The sequence below is a fragment of the Danio aesculapii genome, chromosome 3 (genome assembly GCF_903798145.1).
Source record: "Danio aesculapii chromosome 3, fDanAes4.1, whole genome shotgun sequence".
Lineage (NCBI taxonomy): Eukaryota > Metazoa > Chordata > Actinopteri > Cypriniformes > Danionidae > Danio > Danio aesculapii.
This window is the reverse complement of record NC_079437.1, coordinates 11,820,461-11,843,617: the sequence shown is the minus strand read 5'-3', so window position 1 is coordinate 11,843,617 and position 23,157 is coordinate 11,820,461. Positions and strand designations below refer to the sequence as shown.

Here is a 23,157-nt window from a genome sequence, read left to right as displayed (position 1 = left end):
AATAGAAATGTAATATTTATTTGCATTGGCGTAACAGAACCCTTGAGCATTCATTAGAACTGCAGTAAACTATAAACAAAACCATGCCATTGTATTAGTTTTAAGTATGAGTACTTTACATTGAGTGCCATATAAATACCATAGTAAGCGAATACTGCTGTCAGAGGTAGTTTTATCGACGTTATGTGTCGTCTCATAGCAGCTGTGCTCTGCTAAAGCTATGCTGAAGTGATGGGGGGGTGTTAAGTTGGCTTATATTCGCCCATTCGGATTTCACCTCTTAATATAATTTCAGAAAGTATATTTGCGAATTTCTAAATAGATCAAAAATCACAAATAAGATAAATAAATCATATTAGCAGCCAACGACAACGTTAATCCACGTTGTTCGCCGTCAAGTAAACAGTGCTGATGTGTTTTGAAGTGCTACTTGCATGCGATTTCGGACCGAAATATACAAAGTAGCGCGATAAACAATATAATGACGTCACAAGCTGTCACTTTGTTCTAAAATGAACAGTTTAGCCAACTACAGCTCTAACATGTGATATATCACTCGCATTAATCATTCAAATGAGATGCTTTTATTGGTCAATATATATATTGTTTACTTGTGATTGAATTTGCTAATTTGTGGATGCTTCCTCACATAAAGGGTGACTTCACAACATTCTATAGAGATAAGCTTGTTTGTGAGCTGTTTTAAAGACGCAGAGTTGGTTACAAATATAATGTACGTTGTTCTGCTCAATTTCATAATTAATCTCTATTAGCCTTTTTAAATTATGCTTTACTTTTTTATTGAATGCGTGACTGTAAAACCAACTTAACTTCAATGTTGTGTGTGTGTGTGTGTTTGTGTGTATGCAGTGCATCGGTGAGCTCCACATGGCAGGTCAGGCTCCGCCGGTTGGCCCGGGCCGCGGTGCTGAAGGAGAGCGCGCCTCTGCCGGATCATCTGCCGCAGATCAGAGGATACGACTTTAACCAGGGCCTGAACCACAGAGCACTGCTGCAGTCCTTCATCACCACCGGCTTCCAGGCCTCCAGCTTCGGCCTGGCAGTGCAGGAGATCAATAAGATGGTGAGTGACAAACTGATCGTGTGTGTGTGTGTGTGTGTGTGTGTGTGTACTTAGGGCTGGGCAATTAACCAAAAATGAATCAAATGGACATTCAGAACCTATCATCGATCTAATTTTTCCAGGTCATTTGTTTTTCCAATAGGGTATATGCCGAGCTAGTGTTGTTCCCATACTGATAAACTTCCAAGTGACTGGTTATTGTGAGTTTTTTTTCTCCATTTTACACGATTCCATATAAAGCATCGATGTTGTAATGTTATTAAAATACATTAAGTTAAATAGACTTTGGCATTCATTCAGTTTGGCATTCAGTTCCGTTTACTCTCACGCGCCTGTCAGAATCGGCAGGCTAGCACAGAAGCTTCATTGAATATACTGGGGTAAAATAAATGCTCATATTATAAAGACATGGGAGGGAAAAATGTACTTTAATGCAGTGCTTCTTGTACAATATGAGACCCCCTTTATATCAGATATCACTCAGCTAGTGGAGATTGCTGATTTTTAAAGAAAACAGACCTTAAACGCGCCGATTTTGCAATTGCCAAACAGTTCACCGGAAGCGCTTAACCCAGGCTAATGGCAAATTAAAAGTCCTATTAGCATGCTTCGGCATATACCCCAATTACTTTCCTTACTGTGTGTGGAGTCACGTGACCCCGCTCTGTTGAGGCTGATTTATACTTTATACTGTACCGATTTACACTCTAAGATTAAACTTTAAGCGGCTTCACTATGTACTGTGTGTCAAATGCAAAATGCTAATTAATTTGAAATATATTTACTTTGGTTACCATGGTATTGTTTTGCTCTATAAGCAGATTCTCAGAGTGTGGTTTTCTGTCTACTCCAGATCTCAGCAATTAAATATGAATAAATAATACACTGCATTAGTGTTTCCAATTCAGCACTAACTCTATATTGTATATATGTGTGTGTGTGTGTGTGTGTGTGTGTGTGTGTGTGTGTGTGTGTGTGCGTGCGTAGATAGAGAAGAGGCTGGAGCCGGTGCAGGAGGAGTGTGAGGACAGTGACTCTCGTCAGTCTACTTCGGGATGCACTATATTCCTGGGCTACACATCAAACCTGATTAGCTCCGGTGTGCGAGAGAGCATTCGATACCTCACACAACACAAGATGGTACCACTTCCTTTCAAACTATGGCTTGCACTTCTGTTCTGGGGGGAAAAACAACAACATTTTGAATATTAAAAACAACCAAAACATACAGGCTGGGTGAAAAATAACTTGGCAATATTTAATAGTACTTGTAGTATGGCAGGCATCGTGATGAAAACAAACAAACAACAACAATAGTAAATAGGTGATAGTACATGCATCAGATAGTAATAGGTGATAGTACATGCATCAGATAGTAATAGGTGATAGTACATGGATCAGACACAAAAGGCAGTATTATAATATGGGCTTTACTACTACTTTTTGATGACTAGTTACTTTTTATTACCCATTTTTTCATCGTAAGAGGTATGTTTGGATTTATTTTATGATTTTTTCCTTTATATATTTGTTTATTAATGCTATGTATAGATTAATCACATCCAAAAAAGTTTGTTTTGGCAAAATATATACATGTAGTGTTGTATATTTATTTTGGACTATAAATGAGCACAGACATGCATATAATTGAGATAATATTTATTGATATTTAGATATAAAATATGTAAAATTATATATAAAGTTAAATATCTATGCATCTACATAATAAATATATAGAATTCACACACCTCTATTGTTCCAAAACTAATTTAATTTGGATGCGATTAATTGTGATTAATCTTTGCCCATCACTAAACCCACCATAAATGTAATACTAAGCTTGGTGTTTTAATGTGACTTCAGTATCAAAGCTCTTTCAGAGATCACTGTGTTTTGCTCCTCCAGATTATATTTTCTATTCTCTACACTACAGTAATACTCAATATATTGGTGATTCTAGAATTGCAGGTATATTTAGTGTCTCTGAGATGTGTCTCCAGGCATATTTTGTGTCACATTTATTATTGACTATTAACAAAAATAAAAACACAGATTAGGTCAAGTAATGTCTAAAATAAGTTGTTTGTATGTGTATTTAGGGACATTTTGTCTCAAATTTGCCAGAGGTATGAATAATTGTTAATATATATAATGAAGTATGTTTCCCAAATGATGTTTAACAGAGCAAGACATTTTTCACAGTATTTCCTATAATATTTTATCTGGAGAAAGTCTTATTTGTTTTATTTCAGCTAGAATGAAAGCAGTTTATGTTATTATTAATATTATTAGCCCCCTTAAGCAATATTTGTGTTTGATTGTCTACAGAACAAACCATCGTTATACAATGACTAGCCTAATTACCCCAATTTGCCTAGTTAAGCCTTTAAATGTCACTTTAAGCTGAATAGAAGTGTCATGAAAATATCTAGTCAAATATTATTTACTTCATCATGCAAAGATGAAATAAATCAGTTTTAGAGATGAGTTATTAAAACTATTATGTTCAGAAATGTGCTGAAAAAATCTTCTCTGAAGAAAATTGGGCGAAAGTATACATAGGGGGCTAATAATTCAGACTTCAACTATATATTAAAATATGACTTGTGTAATATTGTGTTGTTTTTTTTGTAGGTTGATGTGATCGTGACCACAGCAGGAGGGATTGAAGAAGACCTTATTAAATGTTTAGCGCCGACTTTCCTTGGAGAGTTCAGTCTGAAAGGAAAAGAGCTGCGGCAGCAAGGAATTAATAGGCATGTAATATTTAAAAAAGAATCATTTTTGGATAATAGTAATGTTTTTAGTGTGATTATTATTATATAAAATGTTACTTTGTGTCATAGAATAGGTAATCCTGGTGCCGAATGAAAATTACTGTAAATTCGAAGACTGGCTGATGCCGATTCTGGACCAAATGGTGCTGGAACAAAAAACAGAGGCAAGAAGTTTCACACATCTTCATTTAATATATTTATATATTAGTTATATTGATGCCTTATTTTGGATCGGATAATTTGCAACAAAAACAGAAGTTGGTTAACTGTATTATTATATTGTATTTTATTAAAGTGTTATTTATTTGTTGTATTTATTAATGTAAATATTTGAAATAATACATATTCTTTATCGTATGGTTTATGAAAAGATGAAAATAGAGATGAGATTATTCTATTTTATTAAATTGATTTTTATTAATTTAATTTTTTTATAGCATTTTTTTAACTTAATTTAATTTAAATGTCTAAATTAATTAAAAAAAAAAAAAAAAAAAATATATATATATATAATATATATTATATAATATATATATATATATATATATATATATAGTTTTTATAATTTTTTCCCCTATTAATTTAGTAATTTAAATGTATTTAATTTTAGTCAACTGGATTGTTTAAATGTTTGTAATGGTTTTTCTTACCTCTTTTATTTAATTTTAAAACCTTTTATTAATTTATAATTTATTATATAATTTTATTTATTATTTGTGTGATTCAGTATTTGTAAACCTGGAGAAAAGGGTTAGGAAAGTTTTAAGAAAGAAACGTTTAGGTTAATATTTTATTGAATTATATTTCATTTCATTTATTAATTTTTTAAATTATTAAGTTTAATTAATAATTTTTTATATGTTTTTATAGTAAATTTTATATTTAATTTTTCATACATTTAAATTGAATTAAATTAATTGTCATCAGGGCACACACTGGACACCATCCAAAATGATCCACAGACTGGGCAAAGAAATCAACAACCCTGACTCTGTCTACTACTGGGCCTACAAGGTGACGCACTAATCCAATACATTCACATCACCTTCACCAGTACTTCCTCAATAATGATTGGATGATCGCTTTTTTCAGAATGACATCCCAGTGTTTAGTCCTGCCCTCACTGACGGCTCATTGGGCGACATGATCTACTTCCACTCCTACAAGAACCCTGGACTAGTGCTGGACATTGTGGAGGGTGAGAATACCAGCGATTAATCAACCATCATCTCATTGTTATCATTGGTCCATTAAGATGAGTTCTGAAGCACATTTAGCATATGCTGGGTTTTATTGCAGAGTAAAAATAAAAATGGTTGTTTTTTTTATTTGTGCATTAATTATAGTGTGCTTGTGTGTGTTTGGTAACACTTTATATTGATGGTCCATCTGAGTGTGAGTAGACTGTCTGCGTAATATCTGTTGACTGACTATAAGAAACTTCGCAAATACATGTCAACTTACACTAAACCTAACCCCAACCTAACAGTCTACTTATAATCTAATGAGAATTAGTTGGCATGTAGATGCAGTGTAACTTAAATTCAACAACAGACCATCAAAATAAAGTGTGACCATGTGTTTTAATGTACATGGAGCTTACAAGGATATATAAAGACTGAAGGCCTTAACTCTGCAATAACCACCAGCTGGATGTACATTATCCTGCTTATTACATGTCTGCTTACCATTTATACTAAACTGTTAGAAATTCTAATCGAAATTAATTATAAATGTGTTAAACGTTTCCCACTGTTAAACAGCACTGGGAAATGTTTGAAGAAGTATTAAAAGGAGGGCTAATAGTTTAGCTTGTTTTGATTATACTGCTGTAGGAGGGAGTCGCTCAGCATGTGATGTGAATGCAGTCTGGATTTTAGTAATGATAATGTTTCTCCGCATATTTCAGATATCCGTAGGCTGAACAGTAAGGCGGTGTTCGCCAAGAGCACAGGGATGATTATTCTCGGAGGAGGACTGGTCAAACACCACATCGCTAATGCTAATCTCATGGTAAACTCACACATTAGCTATCCAAAAATGTGAATTAGATATTTGCACAAAGCTGGAATATCGCATTAAACATTTGCAAATAATGCTGGTTTCCATTCCAACGAGTCAAAGAGAACAAAAGCAACACTTCCTGATAACCAAATACCGAATGTAATTTGCTGTGGTTGAAAAAGCAACTTGTTGGCATTTTTCTTATTTAATAAATTAAAATTAGCCTCAGAGGATGATACACAAATGTGCGGTGGGTTTTGGAGATGCGAGATGCTTTTTGGGAGCACAGATGCTCAAGATAGTTCTGGAGGTAAAGATACTGAACCACTTTGATGACAGACTTGGCTGAGGGATTTTAGAAATCTGAAATGTTGTTTTGGTCTGTTTTACGATGTGGTCAGTCTACTGGTTAGTAGACTATGTAGACTACTGGTTAGTTGGTCCATTAATGCCAGTCTCTATTTATATAATCGCATGATCTGTTTAAACAAAATCACATAACTTGTGGAATTTCTTCAGTAAATATGTTTCCCTCATAGGCATATGCACTTTTTTCTTATCGTATAAATGTTTATTCTACTCAGTTGTACATTGAAGTTTTTTTTATCTGCATTTTTAAATTTCCATTTCTAGTTGTTTCCATTTATGCCTTTTATAACACTATAACTATTTTTTTTATAAATTTTATAATTTAATAATATATATAATATATAATATATATTAATATAGAACCCACATATGTGCAGTACCCTACTTTTCCTAAAAGTGTGTATATTTCCTTTTAACATTCTTATTTCATTCGGTTACAAAACACATAAGAGCTATGAGCGGTCAAAATGACTACATTAATTTCAGTGTCTGCTAGTTTTCTACCGGTGACTTTGAATATGCTTTTCTCTGTTGCCTAGCAACTTCCTGCAAACAATACGATTATTTCAGGGTAAAAGTCTAGATCAGATAGGCGGCTGGCTAGAAGTGCGATATGCACATCAATATAGCAGCATTTATGACAATGTATAAATAATTAATATTTTTACAGTATTGTGACGGTTGGGGTGGGGGAAGACGTTAGAAAATACAATTTACAGGTAATTTAATAGATAACATAAATAATACTCGGTACAACTACTGCTTTTACATTACTGTGACGGTTGGGGTGGGGTTAGATGTTAATAAAATGCAATAAATGTGAAATTTAATAAATAATATAAATGATTTTCGTTAACTTCTGGCCACAACCGTATCCGATCTAGCAACAACCTATTTCACACTGCTGCCGTTTTAAATCAAAAGCGAGGCTGCGGTGGTGAAGAAACCTTGAAGTATAGGATCAGCACTGTAAACAATGCAGTAACATGCTGTGAACTAACAAACCTCCAGTTGTTTGCCGTGATTTCAAAATGCAGATGTGGTTGTAAACATCACTTTAATGTCATTCAGTTAAGTTTAATTAAACAATTAAAAGCATATTAGGCATCAACCAAAATCACAATCTCTTTAAGAGTAATACGCCCAAGTGTCCTCCTAGGCTTCAGTCATGGCACCAGGTAAACACTGTGGGGACGCTTCCCTGCTTTAGCCTATGTAACCCGGTGAGCAATAAAACAATGCAGTCCTCTGTAGCACACCCTCGTGTTGTCTGTAATAGTGATGTCCTGGTACGGAAATTTTAAAGTAAGTAATTTAATGCATTTTTAAACCTCGCTGATTTACCGTAGTATTCACCAGTGCTCAACAGAAATGACTGGGACTGGCCGTGAAGGTCATCAGTTCACTGCTCTGACCGAGTGCAAACACAGATAAACGCACACTGGAGCGGTTTTAAAGCCGCGAGATCAGTCGATTCTTCAGCGGATCGCTCGTCTGTCAGTAAACAGTGAAGTGAAGTGAACTGATGACTTTGACGTCCAATCACAGTCATTTCTGTTGAGTACTGGTGAACACCATGGCAAATCAGCGCTGTTTACGGAATGCGCTCAACAGTGCTCAAATGTTGGCGGGAATTTAAGTTTGTTTTTTTTTTACATTTCAGTACCAAAATTCAATATCGTGACACGTCTAATATAGTGAAAGATTCAGTAACTTGAGTTTGATGAATGCATCTAAAATGTGTGTTTGGTAAAGAAAACATTAGCTAACTAGTGCCATTTCCCTTAACTAAAAATGAGGTCTGACGTCCCTTTCAGAATCAGAATCAGAATCAGAAAGAGCTTTATTGCCAGGTATGTTCACCATACGAGGAATTTGTTTTTCGTGACAGAGCTTCTACAGTGCAACAGGATAACAGAGACAGGACAAAAAACAGATAATAAATATATAAAAAAAAATAGAAGTAAGTAGTGAGTGCAAATATCCAGATTGACAAGTGTATGTACATGTTTATTACTATATACAACGTTATATGTGCAGCTGTTACGTGCAAATTGGCATGTAAAGTGTGTTGTTAAATAAGTGTATATGTGTATAAAGTGTATAGCAAGTAGTGATGTTGGCTCCACAATTATTATCATCAAGTGTTCATGAGATGGATTGCCTGAGGGAAGAAACTGTTCCTGTGTCGGGCTGTTCTGGTGCGCAGTGCTCTGTAGCATCGACCAGAAGGTAAAAGTTCAAAGAGACAGTGTGCTGGGTGTGAGGGGGTCCAGAGTGATTTTGGCAGCCCTTTTGCTCGCTCTGGATCATACAGTTCTTAGTAGGGGAGTAGGAAGGGTTGTACCAGTGATTCGCTCAGCAGTCCGAACTATTCGACGTAGTCTTTGGAGGTCGTATTTAGTAGCTGAGCTAAACCAGACAGTTATTGATGTGCTGTGATGTGATATGATATTGAGTTTTTATTTTCACTATCCATTCAGAACGGAGCTTTGGGTCACTTGGAAAAGGGTGAAAGTATAAATTTGTGTCACTTTCTCTTCTCTGATAAGATATACAGCCAGGTACACAGTGTTCCTGTGTGACTCAGGCGATACTTCCGGTCTTCTTCCCACCGCAGCCTCCCTTTTGCTTTTAAAATGGCGGCAGCGTAGAAATCAGTCCATACCAGAGAGAGAGGTTGCGACAACAAAAGTCTAAAATGTACGATCATTCTATCATTCATGTAGACTCAATAGTTCCAGGAATGCTTTGGGTTAATTCAAATAATGTAGGATAACGTTAAAAATACACAATCGTATTTTTAGAATCTTTGACCTTTCAAAAGTGCAAAAACCAGACATTTTTCATCTGTAACTCCGCTGTAAGTGCTAACTTCCGGGAACTAGGGAGAGACTCATGAGCTGCCATTGCTGTTTTAAAAAAACATTTCATTGGCGTCAATAGAGTTCGTCAATGTGCGAATCTGTGACTCCACATTTATAGGCTGTATCACTAAAAAGATTGTAGTTTTAAGGTAAACCCTTTATAAAATTTGATGACAGAGATTCAAAGCTTATTTTTTAATATCTTCATAGAAGCTTTGGATGTAAATTTGATGTGATAACATGACGACTTATATGAGAACGGTCAGAATTATCACTGTGGTAATTCTGGTAGTGATAATCCAAAATGTGTATGGAAAGATAGATTGTAATGGTGACTTCACACATGAACTGAGCTTTTTGTCCTGTGTGTCCTGTGTACTGGCAGAGGAACGGGGCAGATTTCGCAGTGTTTGTCAACACTGGGCAGGAGTTTGATGGCTCGGATTCCGGCGCTCGACCTGATGAAGCCGTTTCTTGGGGAAAGATCCGCATGGATGCCTCACCCGTAAAGGTCAGGGCACATATTTACAAAACACATTAATTCTCCTAAATATCAGTAAACCTTTTTAGCTGGGAGGTTGTCAGTAAAGCTGCTCTTCTACTGTTTGTTTGCATTACACTGATCTGAATTAAACTGAATTTCAACTGTGACATTGTACTGAACTGAGCTGAATCAGTTTTAATGAAACTAAAACTACACCTACAGCATATTACCACTGCTCTCCCGCCTGCCTGAATTGCTGGAATGTTCCAGAATATGAAACATTATGGGTGTATTTTTTCTCCTGTTAAGCTGCTTTGACACAATCTACATTGTAAGAAGCGCTATAGAAGTAAAGATGAATTAAATTAAAAACAGGTTCACAAGTGAACCTTCAGGGGTCGATCATAACGAACGTGCTTTTTGCGTTGAGACGCGCATCTTTTGAATGGTTTACTAACGCCTGTGAGCGTTTCGCACGCTGCTTATGCACCATGCGCACCTTGTGTTTTAAACAAGCGGCAACCTCCCGCTCTCCCTCGGGAAGCCAATACGGAAGTAACTGAACTGCAATTTATCAAAATTCCGCTAGTCCTGACTCCATAGTAGAGCAAATTGCAGTTGAGCCCACTGTTAGAATGGCCAACTTTACAGCAGAAAAAAAAGGTTTTACAGCCTGGTACAAAGAATGATTTTGGTTCATATAGCTATTATTACCCTCCATGACAACTGTGAGGGGGGTGAATTTTTTATAACTCATCCATTTCCTTATATAAGGTTATATTAAGTTTGCATAATTAAGGGCGTGGCCACTTGAGTGACAGTTAGGTCTCGCTGGTCGCCGTCACTTCACCTCAGCTGAATCCGGCAGATTAGCCACTGATCTCGGCATATTCATCGTATTTTTGTGTTGTTTTATGTGGCTTTACACAGTCAGCTGCCTTTTGGACTTATTTCTTACAATTATCAGATGATATGGGATGCTGTGTGCACTTAATTGTGCTCACAAACCATTCATGTGGCCTCGTTCCATGTGAGTAAAGTTATATACTTGTATACACCCTCTATAAATGTATTTGTTTTTATTTAAGATCATTTATCATTAATATTTTTCTTTAGACCCGTAAAGCACTCCAGAATGTGACAGAATGATTAGCTGTAGGCTCTAGAACAGTCATCTGAAGCGTTATCATACAGTGTTATGCTGGAATTCATCAATAGTCTTGGATTTACTAACACAGACTATATTTGAAGTGTTTGGAAGTAATTCGCGTTTTCCTCCTGTAGAAAAACGTCATAAGAACAATGTTTAGTGGCTCAATGTATTACTACAGTGTTTTTAAAAGTCTAAACACTTTATTGACATAGTATACAGCCGAGCACATGTGGTCAGAACACAAACGAGTCGCAGGTAATGAAGTATCAAGCGTTTCTCCCAAAGTAAAGTCTGTCTTGCCGGGTCTAAGCAAAGTGCCAGCAGGCGTCTGTAGCTCCGCCCACTCTCCGCCTCTTTGCCCTTGTTGGTATGCCGCCGTGGGTGCGATGATGCGCAAACAAAATGTCGACGGTTGGCCGCGCCTACTTGTAGCTTCCTTTGCAGTGTTCAGAAACCTATGGGTGACGTCACTGATGCTCCGTCCATATATTTTACAGTCTATAGTTTTAATCACCTGTTGCGCCTCGTGCTTTTGCCGTCGCGTGCTGTGCGCTTGCAGTTGAAAAAACAGTCAACACTGAGTGGAAAAAGTGCATTACGTCAGTCGCGTCTTTTCATTCTCCAATCAAATGAGCTAGCTAGCTGCAGACACCAAATAATAAACAGAATAATTATTTGTCACTGAATAATGTTTTTAAGAGTAATAGTATAAAAATGCTGATTCAGACAGTAATGAAACAAAAAGGTTTTTTTTTTGAGTGAGTTACTGAATCATTCATTTAAAACCAATATTTAATCAAATAATATCATACTTTTTAATGAAATGGATTACAAGAATTCCAATTTTGACAGAACCTCTTGCACATTGCAGTGTTTTATTTTGTTTAGTTGTCTGTTTAGAATTTTGGGAGAATCATAGTCTCTGTTTAAATAAGTAATTAAATAAGTAAATAATATACAATCTGATTATATCAGTTCAATGGCGTCTGATGGTGTGGTAAATGTTGTGTTTGTGTGCAGGTCTATGCCGATGCTTCATTAGTTTTTCACACTGCTAGTCGCTGAAACGTTTGCACACAATGCCAGCAGGCTGATCCAGGAAAAGAAGAGCGACTGATGGTCATTTTACCCTCGTGAAAACATCTAAAGCTCATTATTCTCTTCCTGTTTCATTGCCTTCCAGCGCAGAAGATGTGAATGCTCTATTTAAAGTCACACCGTCATATATAACTATCCATTTAAATAAGCACAGCATATTTTTAGCCATAATTAGTTGCATTCAGTAGTTTTTATTTGACTGGAAATTCCCTTTATGTTCATTAGGTTTTATATTTAATTGTACATCTTATTCAGAAGGTATTGTATTGTATTGTTTTATGTCATCCCTCACTGTCGCACACAGCATCTTATCTGAATTTTATGCTCTCTCTCAGATAAAATATTTCAGATCAAATACATAATTGTCCAATAGAAAGTTGATTTATTCCGGTAGCCTAGATTATTAATTATTAATATATGCATGGATCTTTGGGGTGGCTAACGATGCATAATAAACAACAATGCATTATAAACAACAATGCATAATAGAATTTATTATGTTCATGATTTATAATAATCCCAATTTTTTAAAGCAATCATATGTGTGATTCTGGACCAGAAAACCAAGCCTTAAGGGTACATTTCCGAAAATTGATGTTTAACATAGTTTGAATGCTTTATAAATGGGCTTTCCATGACTGTATGGTTTGTTTGAATTTGATAATTCAAAACATAATAATTCAGAGATACTATATTCAAACCTACTATATGTAAAAATACTGTGAATGTTGAGTAAATTGCCATAAAACTTGTCTAAAAGAAGTGCTTAATGCACATTGCTAATCAAAAATTAAGTTTGAATGTATTTGTGATCGGAAATGTATAAATATATTCATGGGACATACAGTAAGGCAAATGAAGACGACTTGTTTAGGTGTTGCGGTTTTTGTTTAATGTTGTTTGTGCAAAAATGTTCAGTTTATTTGTATAGCACTTATATATACAGTATATAATGACTTTTGACATAATATTGTGTATATACGCTAACCGGCCACTTTATTAGGTACACCTTACTAGGACTTGGTAGCTGCCTTAATTCTTTGTGGCATACGTTCAACAGGGTTGAATAGATCTGTCCCCCTCACTTTTAGAGGCAGACCATGTAAAAACAGTTGATTAATTATTATATGAACGTAAAGGGTCAGGGTCACACATTTTAAAATAGAATTCAGTTAATAATACTAAGTATAGTTGATTTAAGAACAAATTCAGATTTTTTTTTAAAGAAAGGTATTACACATATTCCATTATCAGCATTATTAATAACGATGAGGCTGTCGAAATGCATGAACATCATTGAAAAGAGCTGAGACAATCCTGTGCATGTTTTCACAAACAGAAATAAGTGTCTTTGCTGTAGTGTCTTGCTTGTGTCCAGCAGATGCCAGCTGTGCTTCACCGTCTCCCTCTCAATACACTCCTGCACGTTTATAGAGGCTTGATTTACTTGACGGCCTGAAGTGTATAAACAGATACACTACAGTTTACTACAGATACAGTTTAATTACAGAGAGAAACCGTGCTGATTTCTACTGTATTTAAGTGGAGATGTGCTGCAGTAACACCAGCTCTGCAAATCAAGTGTTGAATGTCTTGGTTTTGTTAACCTACTTTCCGACTTCCTTTAACACAATTGATACTTCAGCAATAATAAAACAAAATCTCGTTTAAAAAAACCTGCAGGCAAAGCCAGTTTTATTTCCTCCTTTCCGTTTATTTAGGGACGGGCTGCTGTTTTATATTAACGTCGGTTTAATAGGTATACCCCGAGTAGATTTATTTTAATACGCGATATTGTTTGACAGTCAGTAAGAGTGCTTTTCATTTATTTACATTATATACAGTATAGCTTTGTTTCAGTATTACATTTTTAAAAGTCACTCAAGCTGAAATCCAGTTAAATGTTCCCTCGTGTTACGGATTTCCATTCCCCCCATTAGGCCACGGTCTCTTTTTTTGTAAATGCTCTGTTTCTCTGTGTTTGCGTTACTGGGATGAATGTTTATAAAATGGTGCAGAAGATGAGTTGTGTGTTGGCTCTTTACTGACCCTGTTCAGTTTATTGTGTGTGTGTGGAGGGATTTATCAGGAGCAAATGTACACAACGCCTGTGAACAGAAAACTATCAGCACCAGATGCTCAATGAGAAATACACCTTAAACAAGAACATCCGTTTGAATGTTTAATTATTATATAATAATTAAATTATATGATTACATATTATATGAATCTATATGATAGATTATATGAATCTATCATACAATCATAATAGGGCGACGCAGTGGCGCAGTAGATGGTGCTATCGCCTCACAGAAATAAGGTCGCTGGTTCGAGCCTGGGCTGGGTCAGTTGGCGTTTCTGTGTGGAGTTTGCATGTTCTCACTGCGTTCCCGTGGGTTTCCTCCGGGTGCTCCGGTTTCCCCCACAGTCCAAAGACATGCGGTACAGGTTAATTAGCTAAATTGTCCGTAGTGTATATGTGTGAGAACGAGTGTGTATGGATGTTTGCCAGAGATGGGTTGTTGCTGGAAGGGCATCTGCTGAGTAAAACATGTACTGGATAAATTGGCGGTTCATTCCGCTGTGGTGAGCCCAGATTAATAAAGGAACTAAGCCGAAAAAAAAATGAATGAATAATCATGATAGGGTGGCTCAGTGGTTAGCACTGTTGCTTCACAGCAAGAAGTTTGCTGGTTCGAGTCCATCTGGGTCAGTTTTCCTCCACAGTCCAAAGACATGTGCTATATGAATTGGGTAAACTAAATTGGCCGTAGTGTATGTATGTAAATGAGAGTGTATGGGTGTTTTCCAGTACTGGATAGCAGCTGGATGGGCATCCGCTGCGTAAAACATATGCTGGAATAGTTGGCGATTCATTGCCCTGTGACAAACCCTGATAAATAAGGGACTAAGCTGAAGAACGAATGATGAATAATCATGCTAAATTAATACACACAGCTATGGAATAAATCAAGAGATCAGTTGAATATTTTCGGGGAATAATTTTATGTCATTTTTGTTTTATACTGTAAACTACTGATGACATCACATTTTAAAATAAAATGTTGTGATTTAGAGCATTTTCTGCGTGAATAGTACATACAAGGGTTTTTAAATTTGATATCCATGATCATCAATTCTTAAAAATATATAATTTAAGCCAGCCTGAATGTCTTGTGGCTTTCTGAGTTGATGTTTATTCATCCTGCAAAGCTTTAGCATCCGTTTTGTGCACTTCCAGCTAATTATATCTGTGCTAGATAAACTGTATGTCAGCGAGAGAGGCACGCGGGTTTCTTCACCTATGTGTGTGTGCGTCGTGCGCCTTGTATTCCTAGCATTGACCAAATGTCCCCACAAGTATAGCACTACAGTCAAATTTGACCTTGTTGAGGACTTTTTTTTTGGTCCCCATGACTCATAAATCACGCTGAATGAAGAATTTTGAAAATGTTGATTGTTTCCTGTGAACAGTGGCTTAGGGGTAGGAGGACAAAATATGTTATATGTATATGTACCATCTAAAAATCATGTCAATGAGAAGTCCTTATATCCTGCTGAAAACCCCCCAGCTTAATCGGCTGTTTGGCTGGTTTTAGCTGGTTGACCAGCCTGGCTGGAAAATGACCAGCTAAAACCACCTGGACGTAGCTAGTTTTAGCTGGCTACTTATTTAAAATGAGCTGAAACAACACAATTCTTGTCATTTCGTTTGCTAATTTATTTGTTTTATGTTCAGTCCACTTAAATTTGTAAACCATTAAGTTTTGTGTTGGGACAACATGTAGGAATTGTGTTGGTCCAACTACCTGGTTAGGGGATTTGTAGTTCCCAGCATGCTTTGTGTGGGATTGAATTAAGAGAGGAAAATGTTGACAATAAAAGCAATCTTAGGTGTTTAAAGTTAATAGAAAGACTTGTTAGTTTAATCTTCACTTTAGTAGGAAGATTTAGAAGAGTTTTGTGTAATGCTTTGAGATTACCACCTTACAGAAGCACCCATGCTTTGTGTGTTGGCAGCTTAAATAGCAAAAATGCAGTTTGTTGCTTTGCTCAGTGAGCAATAACGGTCCTAAATTAGTTCTGAGATCAGTCTCAATCATCTGTATACACTTTAAAACCCAAATAGTTAAGGTAACTCAAACCAACTGAGTGCTGTAAAACCCAATAAATTAAGGCAACTCAAAACCGTTTGAGTTAAAAAAAAACTAGTCCATATAAGTACTGTGAACTTGCTTTATTTAAGCTGAAGTAATGAGGTATTTAATTAACTCATTACCTTCAACACTGAGTTCAAAACTCTTTTCAAATGAGTAGAATTAACTTTCAGTCATTTTGAGTTAACTACACTCATTTCATTTGATAAAGTTGACTGTTTTTGATAAAGTTGACAGTGTAACTAACTTAAAATGGCTCTTTTAGTTCATTCAGGATAACCTGGAATAAAACTTTAAGCCTTCTAAATGTACAACACATAATAGACGTATATGATATTATCAGACCTTTGAGTTTAAGTTAAATATAAATACAAATGTATTTCAACTTTTATTTGATAAGATCATGTTGGATCAACTTATTGCATTTAACTGTAAATTGTTGGTGCTAAACAAATGTATTGGATCCTGCCCTAAATTAAACTGAGCTCATCCCATTAGTTATTTTGTTGAGCGTGGTCATCTCCCAGCCTGGGGTACGTTTCCCAAAGAACGATGCAACTCTCGGATGAACTATCATAGTACAATGCATCGTTTGGGAAAAGAACGATGTAGTGATGAGTGTTTCCCAAAACCTATAGTTTCTCTGTCGCAGATCCATCGTTTGAACCACTTTAGTTATAACGTAAAACACCCATAACGATGCTCTATACGGGGTGGAGTAACAACTTCTTCAAGAACCCCATCATTTCTTTGTGAAAAATTATATTGTATTACACGCACACACATTTAAAAAAATCCAGTATTAGATTTGGTCAAAACATGCACTCGCTTTCCATATTAATTGAAATATATGTAAACGGCACATATAGGGCCCATGTTTCCTTTACAAATATTATTGAGAACACTACATATTCTATTCTAAATTAACATAACATCACTTAGAAAAGCTAACACTTATTCTTATATCCTTTATAAATCATATAAATAAATAAATAAATAAATAAATAAATAAATAAATAAATAAATAATGAGGCTATTTATTTAGAAATGAAATTTAATATTATTATTAATTAGGAAATTTAAAAAAAATCCTACTTTAATAATAATATTAATGATAATGATTATTATTATTATATTAAGTAGGATATTGTTTATTTATATTTTGAAAAGTCTACTTTTACAATTTGACATGCTAACCACCGCAGAAATGTTCTAACCAACAGGCCCATGACTAGGGTCAGACGGAATCTGCGGACATTTTTTGCTATTTCTGCACAGAATTTTGATACACGGAATGATTTTGGGAGTATCATAACTAAACCTTAATATATGAACTAAAAAGTAATACCTTTTTAACTTTTAATGTTTACAATGCAAATACAATAAGATCCCCTTTATTTGGTAAACAAAGCATTTCTCCCATATATCTACTAAGAGAACCGAAAATATTACTTTACAAACTGTATTGTAAATAAAATCCTATAAATATTTTCATATTAGTCAATAATATTACTGAAATTAATTTAAAAACTGAATAAATATGAATTGACACACATTTACACGAGTAAATAAACAGAATCAATGATGGGCTAAAAATCTGTGGAATTCTGCGCAGATTCCATGTGGACCTACCCATGACATATACAGTACAGATACTTGATAAATAACCTACTATAAAGTAAAAGCATTAACATATGCTGTGTTTTTTGTTTTCACAAGCTTTAGAGACGTAACATAAATTCCGCTTTTAAATAATATCTCACCTATAGCTTCTGTCATGAGGCACGACTGTGTTCCAAATGGCATCAATGTTTTCAAAGTGCACTGCGAAGGGAGAGCAACATGAAGATCGCTAAAACTGAGCTGTAAAGATACTTTGAAAGCAAATTACACCTAAGAGAGATGACTTTGATGCTTTATTTTGAACAATTCCAACTTTGAATGTTAGAATGTTCTAAATGAATAGGGCATAGGGGGGATAACTGGGAATAGGACACAGCCAGGAACTGTGCTTCTAACTACAGCTCCAGAGGTGTAGTTGCAAGCGTACACGTTTGCGAATGTTCGTTGGAACGATGGATTCGGGAAATAATCAGCAAACTGTGTTTGTAACGACGCAACTTGCGACTTTAGTTGGCTAACCATGGTTTTCGGAAAAGCACCCCATGGTTTAAGCTGTTTTTTTCAGCTGGGTAAAGAAAGCTGTACAAATGTGTGTGTTTGTGGAGGAGGAAGATGATAAACTGATGCACATTTTAGATGCTCTTTACGTTCTGGCACCCATTTAAATAGCTTTTTAATGGTTAAGACTTGGTTTTTGTGTAAAAATTTGAATAAGGTTAATGTTGTTATGCTTAATGTTAGGGTATGGGGCTCTGTCAGCGAGCAAAAGGGCTGCCAAAATCACTCTGAACCCCTCACACCCAGCACACTGCCTCTTTGAACTTTTACCTTCTGGTCGACGCTACAGAGCACTGCGCACCAGAACAGCCTGACACAGAAACAGTTTCTTCCCTCAGGCAATCCATCTCATGAACACTTGATGATAATAATTGTGGAACCAAACATCACTACTTGCTATACACTGGTATACACACATACACTTATTTAACAACACACTTTACATGCCAATTTGCACATAACAGCTGCACATATAACGTTGTATATAGTAATAAACACGTACATACACTTGTCAATCTGTATATCTGCACTCACTACTTCTAATTTTTTTTTAAATATTTTATTATGTGTTTTTGTCCTGTCTCTGTAATCCTGTTGCACTGTAGAAGCTCTGTCACGAAAACAATTCCTCGTATGTGTGAACATACCTGGCAATAAAGCTCTTTCTGATTCTGATTCTGTGTGTGTTTTTGTGACATATCAGGTATTACAAGAAGTGGTGGTGAAATATGAGGACATTGCTGATGTCCTTATTTCTCAAATAGCTTATAAATCACACAGAATGAGCTCTTTTCAGAAGGTAAAACTGTACACAGTGTCCTGTGAGGGTCTAGGAGTAGAATGGGGTTTGGGCAATACAAAAATACAGTTTTGTACGCTACAAAAACATTGTAACCCTATGTAATGTCCCCACAATTCACAAAAACCAACATCTGTTTATGTGTGTGAAACGTCAATACACTAATGTGTATGATAACATGGGTATCACACAGGTATTACAAGGACCTGGAGTGAATTATGAAAACATTGCAGATGTCCTTATTTTTAAAAGGGTGTACAACTTTTCTTTTGTGGAAAGTGAAGCTGCACAGTTTTCTGTTAGGGGCAGGGTTAGGTCTACTGTGGGGCAATGGGAGATACAGTTTTGAACCGTATAAAACAGGGGTCTCAACTGCCAGCCCGCGGGCCATTTGCGACTCCACCGCTTCTGGCCAGCAACTGACGTCAAAAATCTATAAGATTCGGCCCAAAAAACCATATTTTTGAATCACTATCATTGTTGTGCAGTCGCAATAGCCATTTGTGGCTTTGACCCGCCACCTACTGGACATTTAAAGTACTGCACTATATATTAAGTTACTTTCGGTTTCTCTCAGAGGTGTAACTGAGAGTAATACACATGCAGATTATTTCTGTGGCTGATTTAACCATGACACATATGCGTATATGCTCTGTTTTTACAAAGCAGTATTTCTGTAAATATTCAGGGTCATTTGATTATAATCAGTTTTATACCGCCTGTATCTTGTTGTAAAAACACTTCTTCGTGCCTTACACGCTATGCTGGTGGTGTAAATATGATCATTTTGCTAATATTCGATTCAAATAGTCTCATTAATAGACTTTGCTAATATGCATATTAAGAATTATATAAAAATGTGCATTAGTAAAATTTTAAAGCTGGCTAAATTGAACATGCTAAAGTAAATGTGAATATGTAAATACTTCTCCCCTCTTTGTTGTAGTTTCACAAAAAATGAAAGATATTGAGAAGAACAGCTGCCAGTAAAGTCAAAGTTACCCAACTCTTTTCTGCTGTCTTACGCTATATCTGTTCGACTTTTGGTTAAGCAACAATGATCGGGACATTATTATTATTGTTGTTATTATTATACCTATTATTAAATTGTAGTATTTTCATAGCAGTTTAAACTATACCTTCAATATGTACAACAAGAAACAAAAAGGAGGAGCTTTGATGCACTCAGACATTCCTCTGAATTTCAATAACATCAGGTTTCCACTTTTTGTGTGCTAGAATGTTAAAACGGCCTCCTATGAATTGTCAGTCAATGATATGACCCTCCCTCCCCGCCAATTTAAGTTGAGACCCCTGTATGAAACCTCTGGACTGTACCCCACAATTCACTAAAACAACCCGCGTGTGTGTGTGTGTGTGTTTGCTCAGCTCACTCTTATCTCTCCGCTGTGTTTACCTGTTATGTTGCCATTGGTAACCGGGCTATCGTAAACCTGCGGATCTGTTTGGTGTGAGGAGAAGCTGCATGCTGAAAAGTGTAAAAGGCGAACAGACGCTTTTTTTTTTGACCTGCAGTGTATGACTTTACTGAGCTGACAGAAACCGAGAAAACTTCCACAGGTTGCTGCAGTCCCTAGAAACAGGAAGGAAGCGCGATGATGTCAGTCTGAACTCTGACGCGCGGCCATGACGGATGGTTTCTTCGTTGCCATGGAGAAGGCTTGAGTGTGAGCAAACATCCGGCGCAGCCTGATTCACACCTTCGCGCGCACACACATAAACACATAAACACGCACACACCCAAATAGATACTTGCATTAGTGACAGAAGATATTTACTTGCACCCAGTAATTAAACAACCAGTAAATAAATAAATAAATAAATAAATATTATATTATATAATATAAATAAATATAAATATATATATATATATATATAACTATACATATATATATATATATATATATAATTATATATATATAATAACTATACATATATATATATATATATTATATATATAAATATATAAATAATATATATAAATATATATTATATATATATATATATATATATATTTTTTTTTTATTTATTTATTTATTTTATTTATATATATATTTTTTTATTTATATATATATATTTATTAATTTATTTATATATATTCTAGAATGTTTTAAGCTGCAAAGTTTCTTATAGTCAGTTAAATGTCTGTTGAAGGAGCATATCAACAGATATTAAGCAGACAGTCTACTAATACTCAAATGGACCATCAAAACAAAGTGTTACCATAATAAACAATGTCAGCACATTAAAAGCATCATATTAAAGTAGTAAAATTGTGTATGATAAGAGGCGCCGCTAGAGGGGTGGGGTTGAAGTCAGGACGATTCTAAGGGCCCACACATTTTGGGGGCCCCCAGAGACATTACCAAGGGCCCGTGACCCGACCCCGCCAGCTGTTTATGATAGTACAAATAGTGACATTTATCATAAAGCAATTTGTTGATATATAAAAAATGATCAATATTATATAACAGTACACATAATAATAATTGATGTTAATTTTAGATATTTTATTTTAAGTTATTTTAATGTAAACATCTAACACATGAAGTTTAAAGAGTTTATTATTTGATGTTATTTTAGAATAAATTATTTTATTAATATTATTCATTCATTTTCCTTCGACTTAATCCCTTTATTCATCAAGGATAGCCACAGTGGAATGAACCACCAAATTATCCAGCATATGTTTTACACAGCAGATGCCATTCCAGCTGCAACCCAGTATGAAATTTTTTACAGTATGTCTGATAATATTTTTCTTCTAGAGAAAGTCTTATTTGTTTTATTTCGGCTAGAATAAAAGCAGTTTTACATGTTAAGGTCAAAATTATTAGCCCCTTTAAGCTGTATTTTTTCAATAGTCTACGGAACAAACCATCATTATACAATAAATTGCCTAATTACCCTAACCTGCCTAGTTAACCTAATTAACCTAGTTAAGCCTTAAAATGTCACTTTAAGCTGTATAAATGTCTTAAAAATATCTAGTCAAATATTATTTACTGTCATCATGGCAAAGATAAAATAAATCAGTTATTAGAAATGAGTTATTAAAACTATTATGTTTAGAAATGTGTTGAAGAAATCTCTCAATTTTTTTTCTAAACAGGGGGGCTAATAATTCTGACTTCAACTGTACATCTAGAAATGTAGCTTAATATAGATATTTTACAAGACTATTGTATGTTAATTTATCTATTTATTTTATTACACCATTTATTTTATAATTGTCTCATAATTATTTTATAATGTCTTTTGGTTTCATTGTCCATGTACACTTTGCTTCAATATTTAATTTTTGTCCCAGCCAGTGTCATATAATGATTGTAAATCTTATTCATGCATGCCTTTTATTTTATCTTTATGAACCTTCCCTAAATATTTTGACCAACATTAGATGGGGGGGTGGGAGGTAGGGTCTTGAGTTCCTTTTTGTAGTCAGCTAAATTCACTATGAGTACTTCCAAGAGTACTTTGATATATGGTGCATCTCTTTCTTGTAAGGATTTAGGCAGTACTCTATATATCAATGAAAATAAAAATACAGTTAAAAAAGAAAAATGTAGTTTAATATTAAATAAAGTATACTATATTAATACTTTATAACTATTAATTACTATATATATATATATATATATATAATATATATATATATATATATATATATAATTAATAAGTAACTGTTAATATTATTACTATTTATTAATAGTCATAATTAATAGTTATTAATAATTATAAAGTATTAATATAGTATACTTATTTAATAATAAGCTACATTTTTTCATAAAAAAGCAATAATTGGATTGTAATAGAATCTGTAATAGAAAGCCATTTTTTATAATTTTAACAAATTTTTAAAATAAAAACACTATAAAAACGTATGTATGCACGTAACTTTTAATAATATTTAAAGTTTTTAATATTATTAATAATATTTAAATACTTTTTTTTCTGACGCAAAGCTGAAATTTCAGCATCATTACTCACTAGTTTTTAATGTCACACGAATCTTCATAAATCATACCAATATGCAAATTAGGAACTAAGGACAGTCAAATACTAAGTTGCTAATTTGCATATTGGGATGAGTTAGTCTTTAAGGGACTTGGGCCCAGGGTCCAGTTCTTAAAATGAATTTTGATCAGTATTTAGATCTGCGG

At 34.8% G+C, this 23,157-nt stretch overlaps 2 protein-coding genes across 2 annotated transcripts in view; both read left to right on the top strand.

The window, feature by feature from the left end:
* Nucleotides 1-23,157, top strand: part of LOC130220881 (deoxyhypusine synthase-like) — a 74,521-nt gene that overhangs the window by 159 nt on the left and 51,205 nt on the right. The gene's annotated exons all lie outside the window — the stretch shown is intronic.
* LOC130220885 (deoxyhypusine synthase-like) lies at nucleotides 889-12,040 on the top strand. The gene is given in 11 exon segments (XM_056453144.1): nucleotides 889-912; nucleotides 914-1,084; nucleotides 2,072-2,224; nucleotides 3,719-3,844; nucleotides 3,936-4,025; nucleotides 4,789-4,875; nucleotides 4,954-5,059; nucleotides 5,771-5,874; nucleotides 9,487-9,612; nucleotides 11,759-11,782; nucleotides 11,784-12,040. Coding segments are annotated over 11 exon segments (1,083 nt in total). The 3' UTR covers nucleotides 11,856-12,040.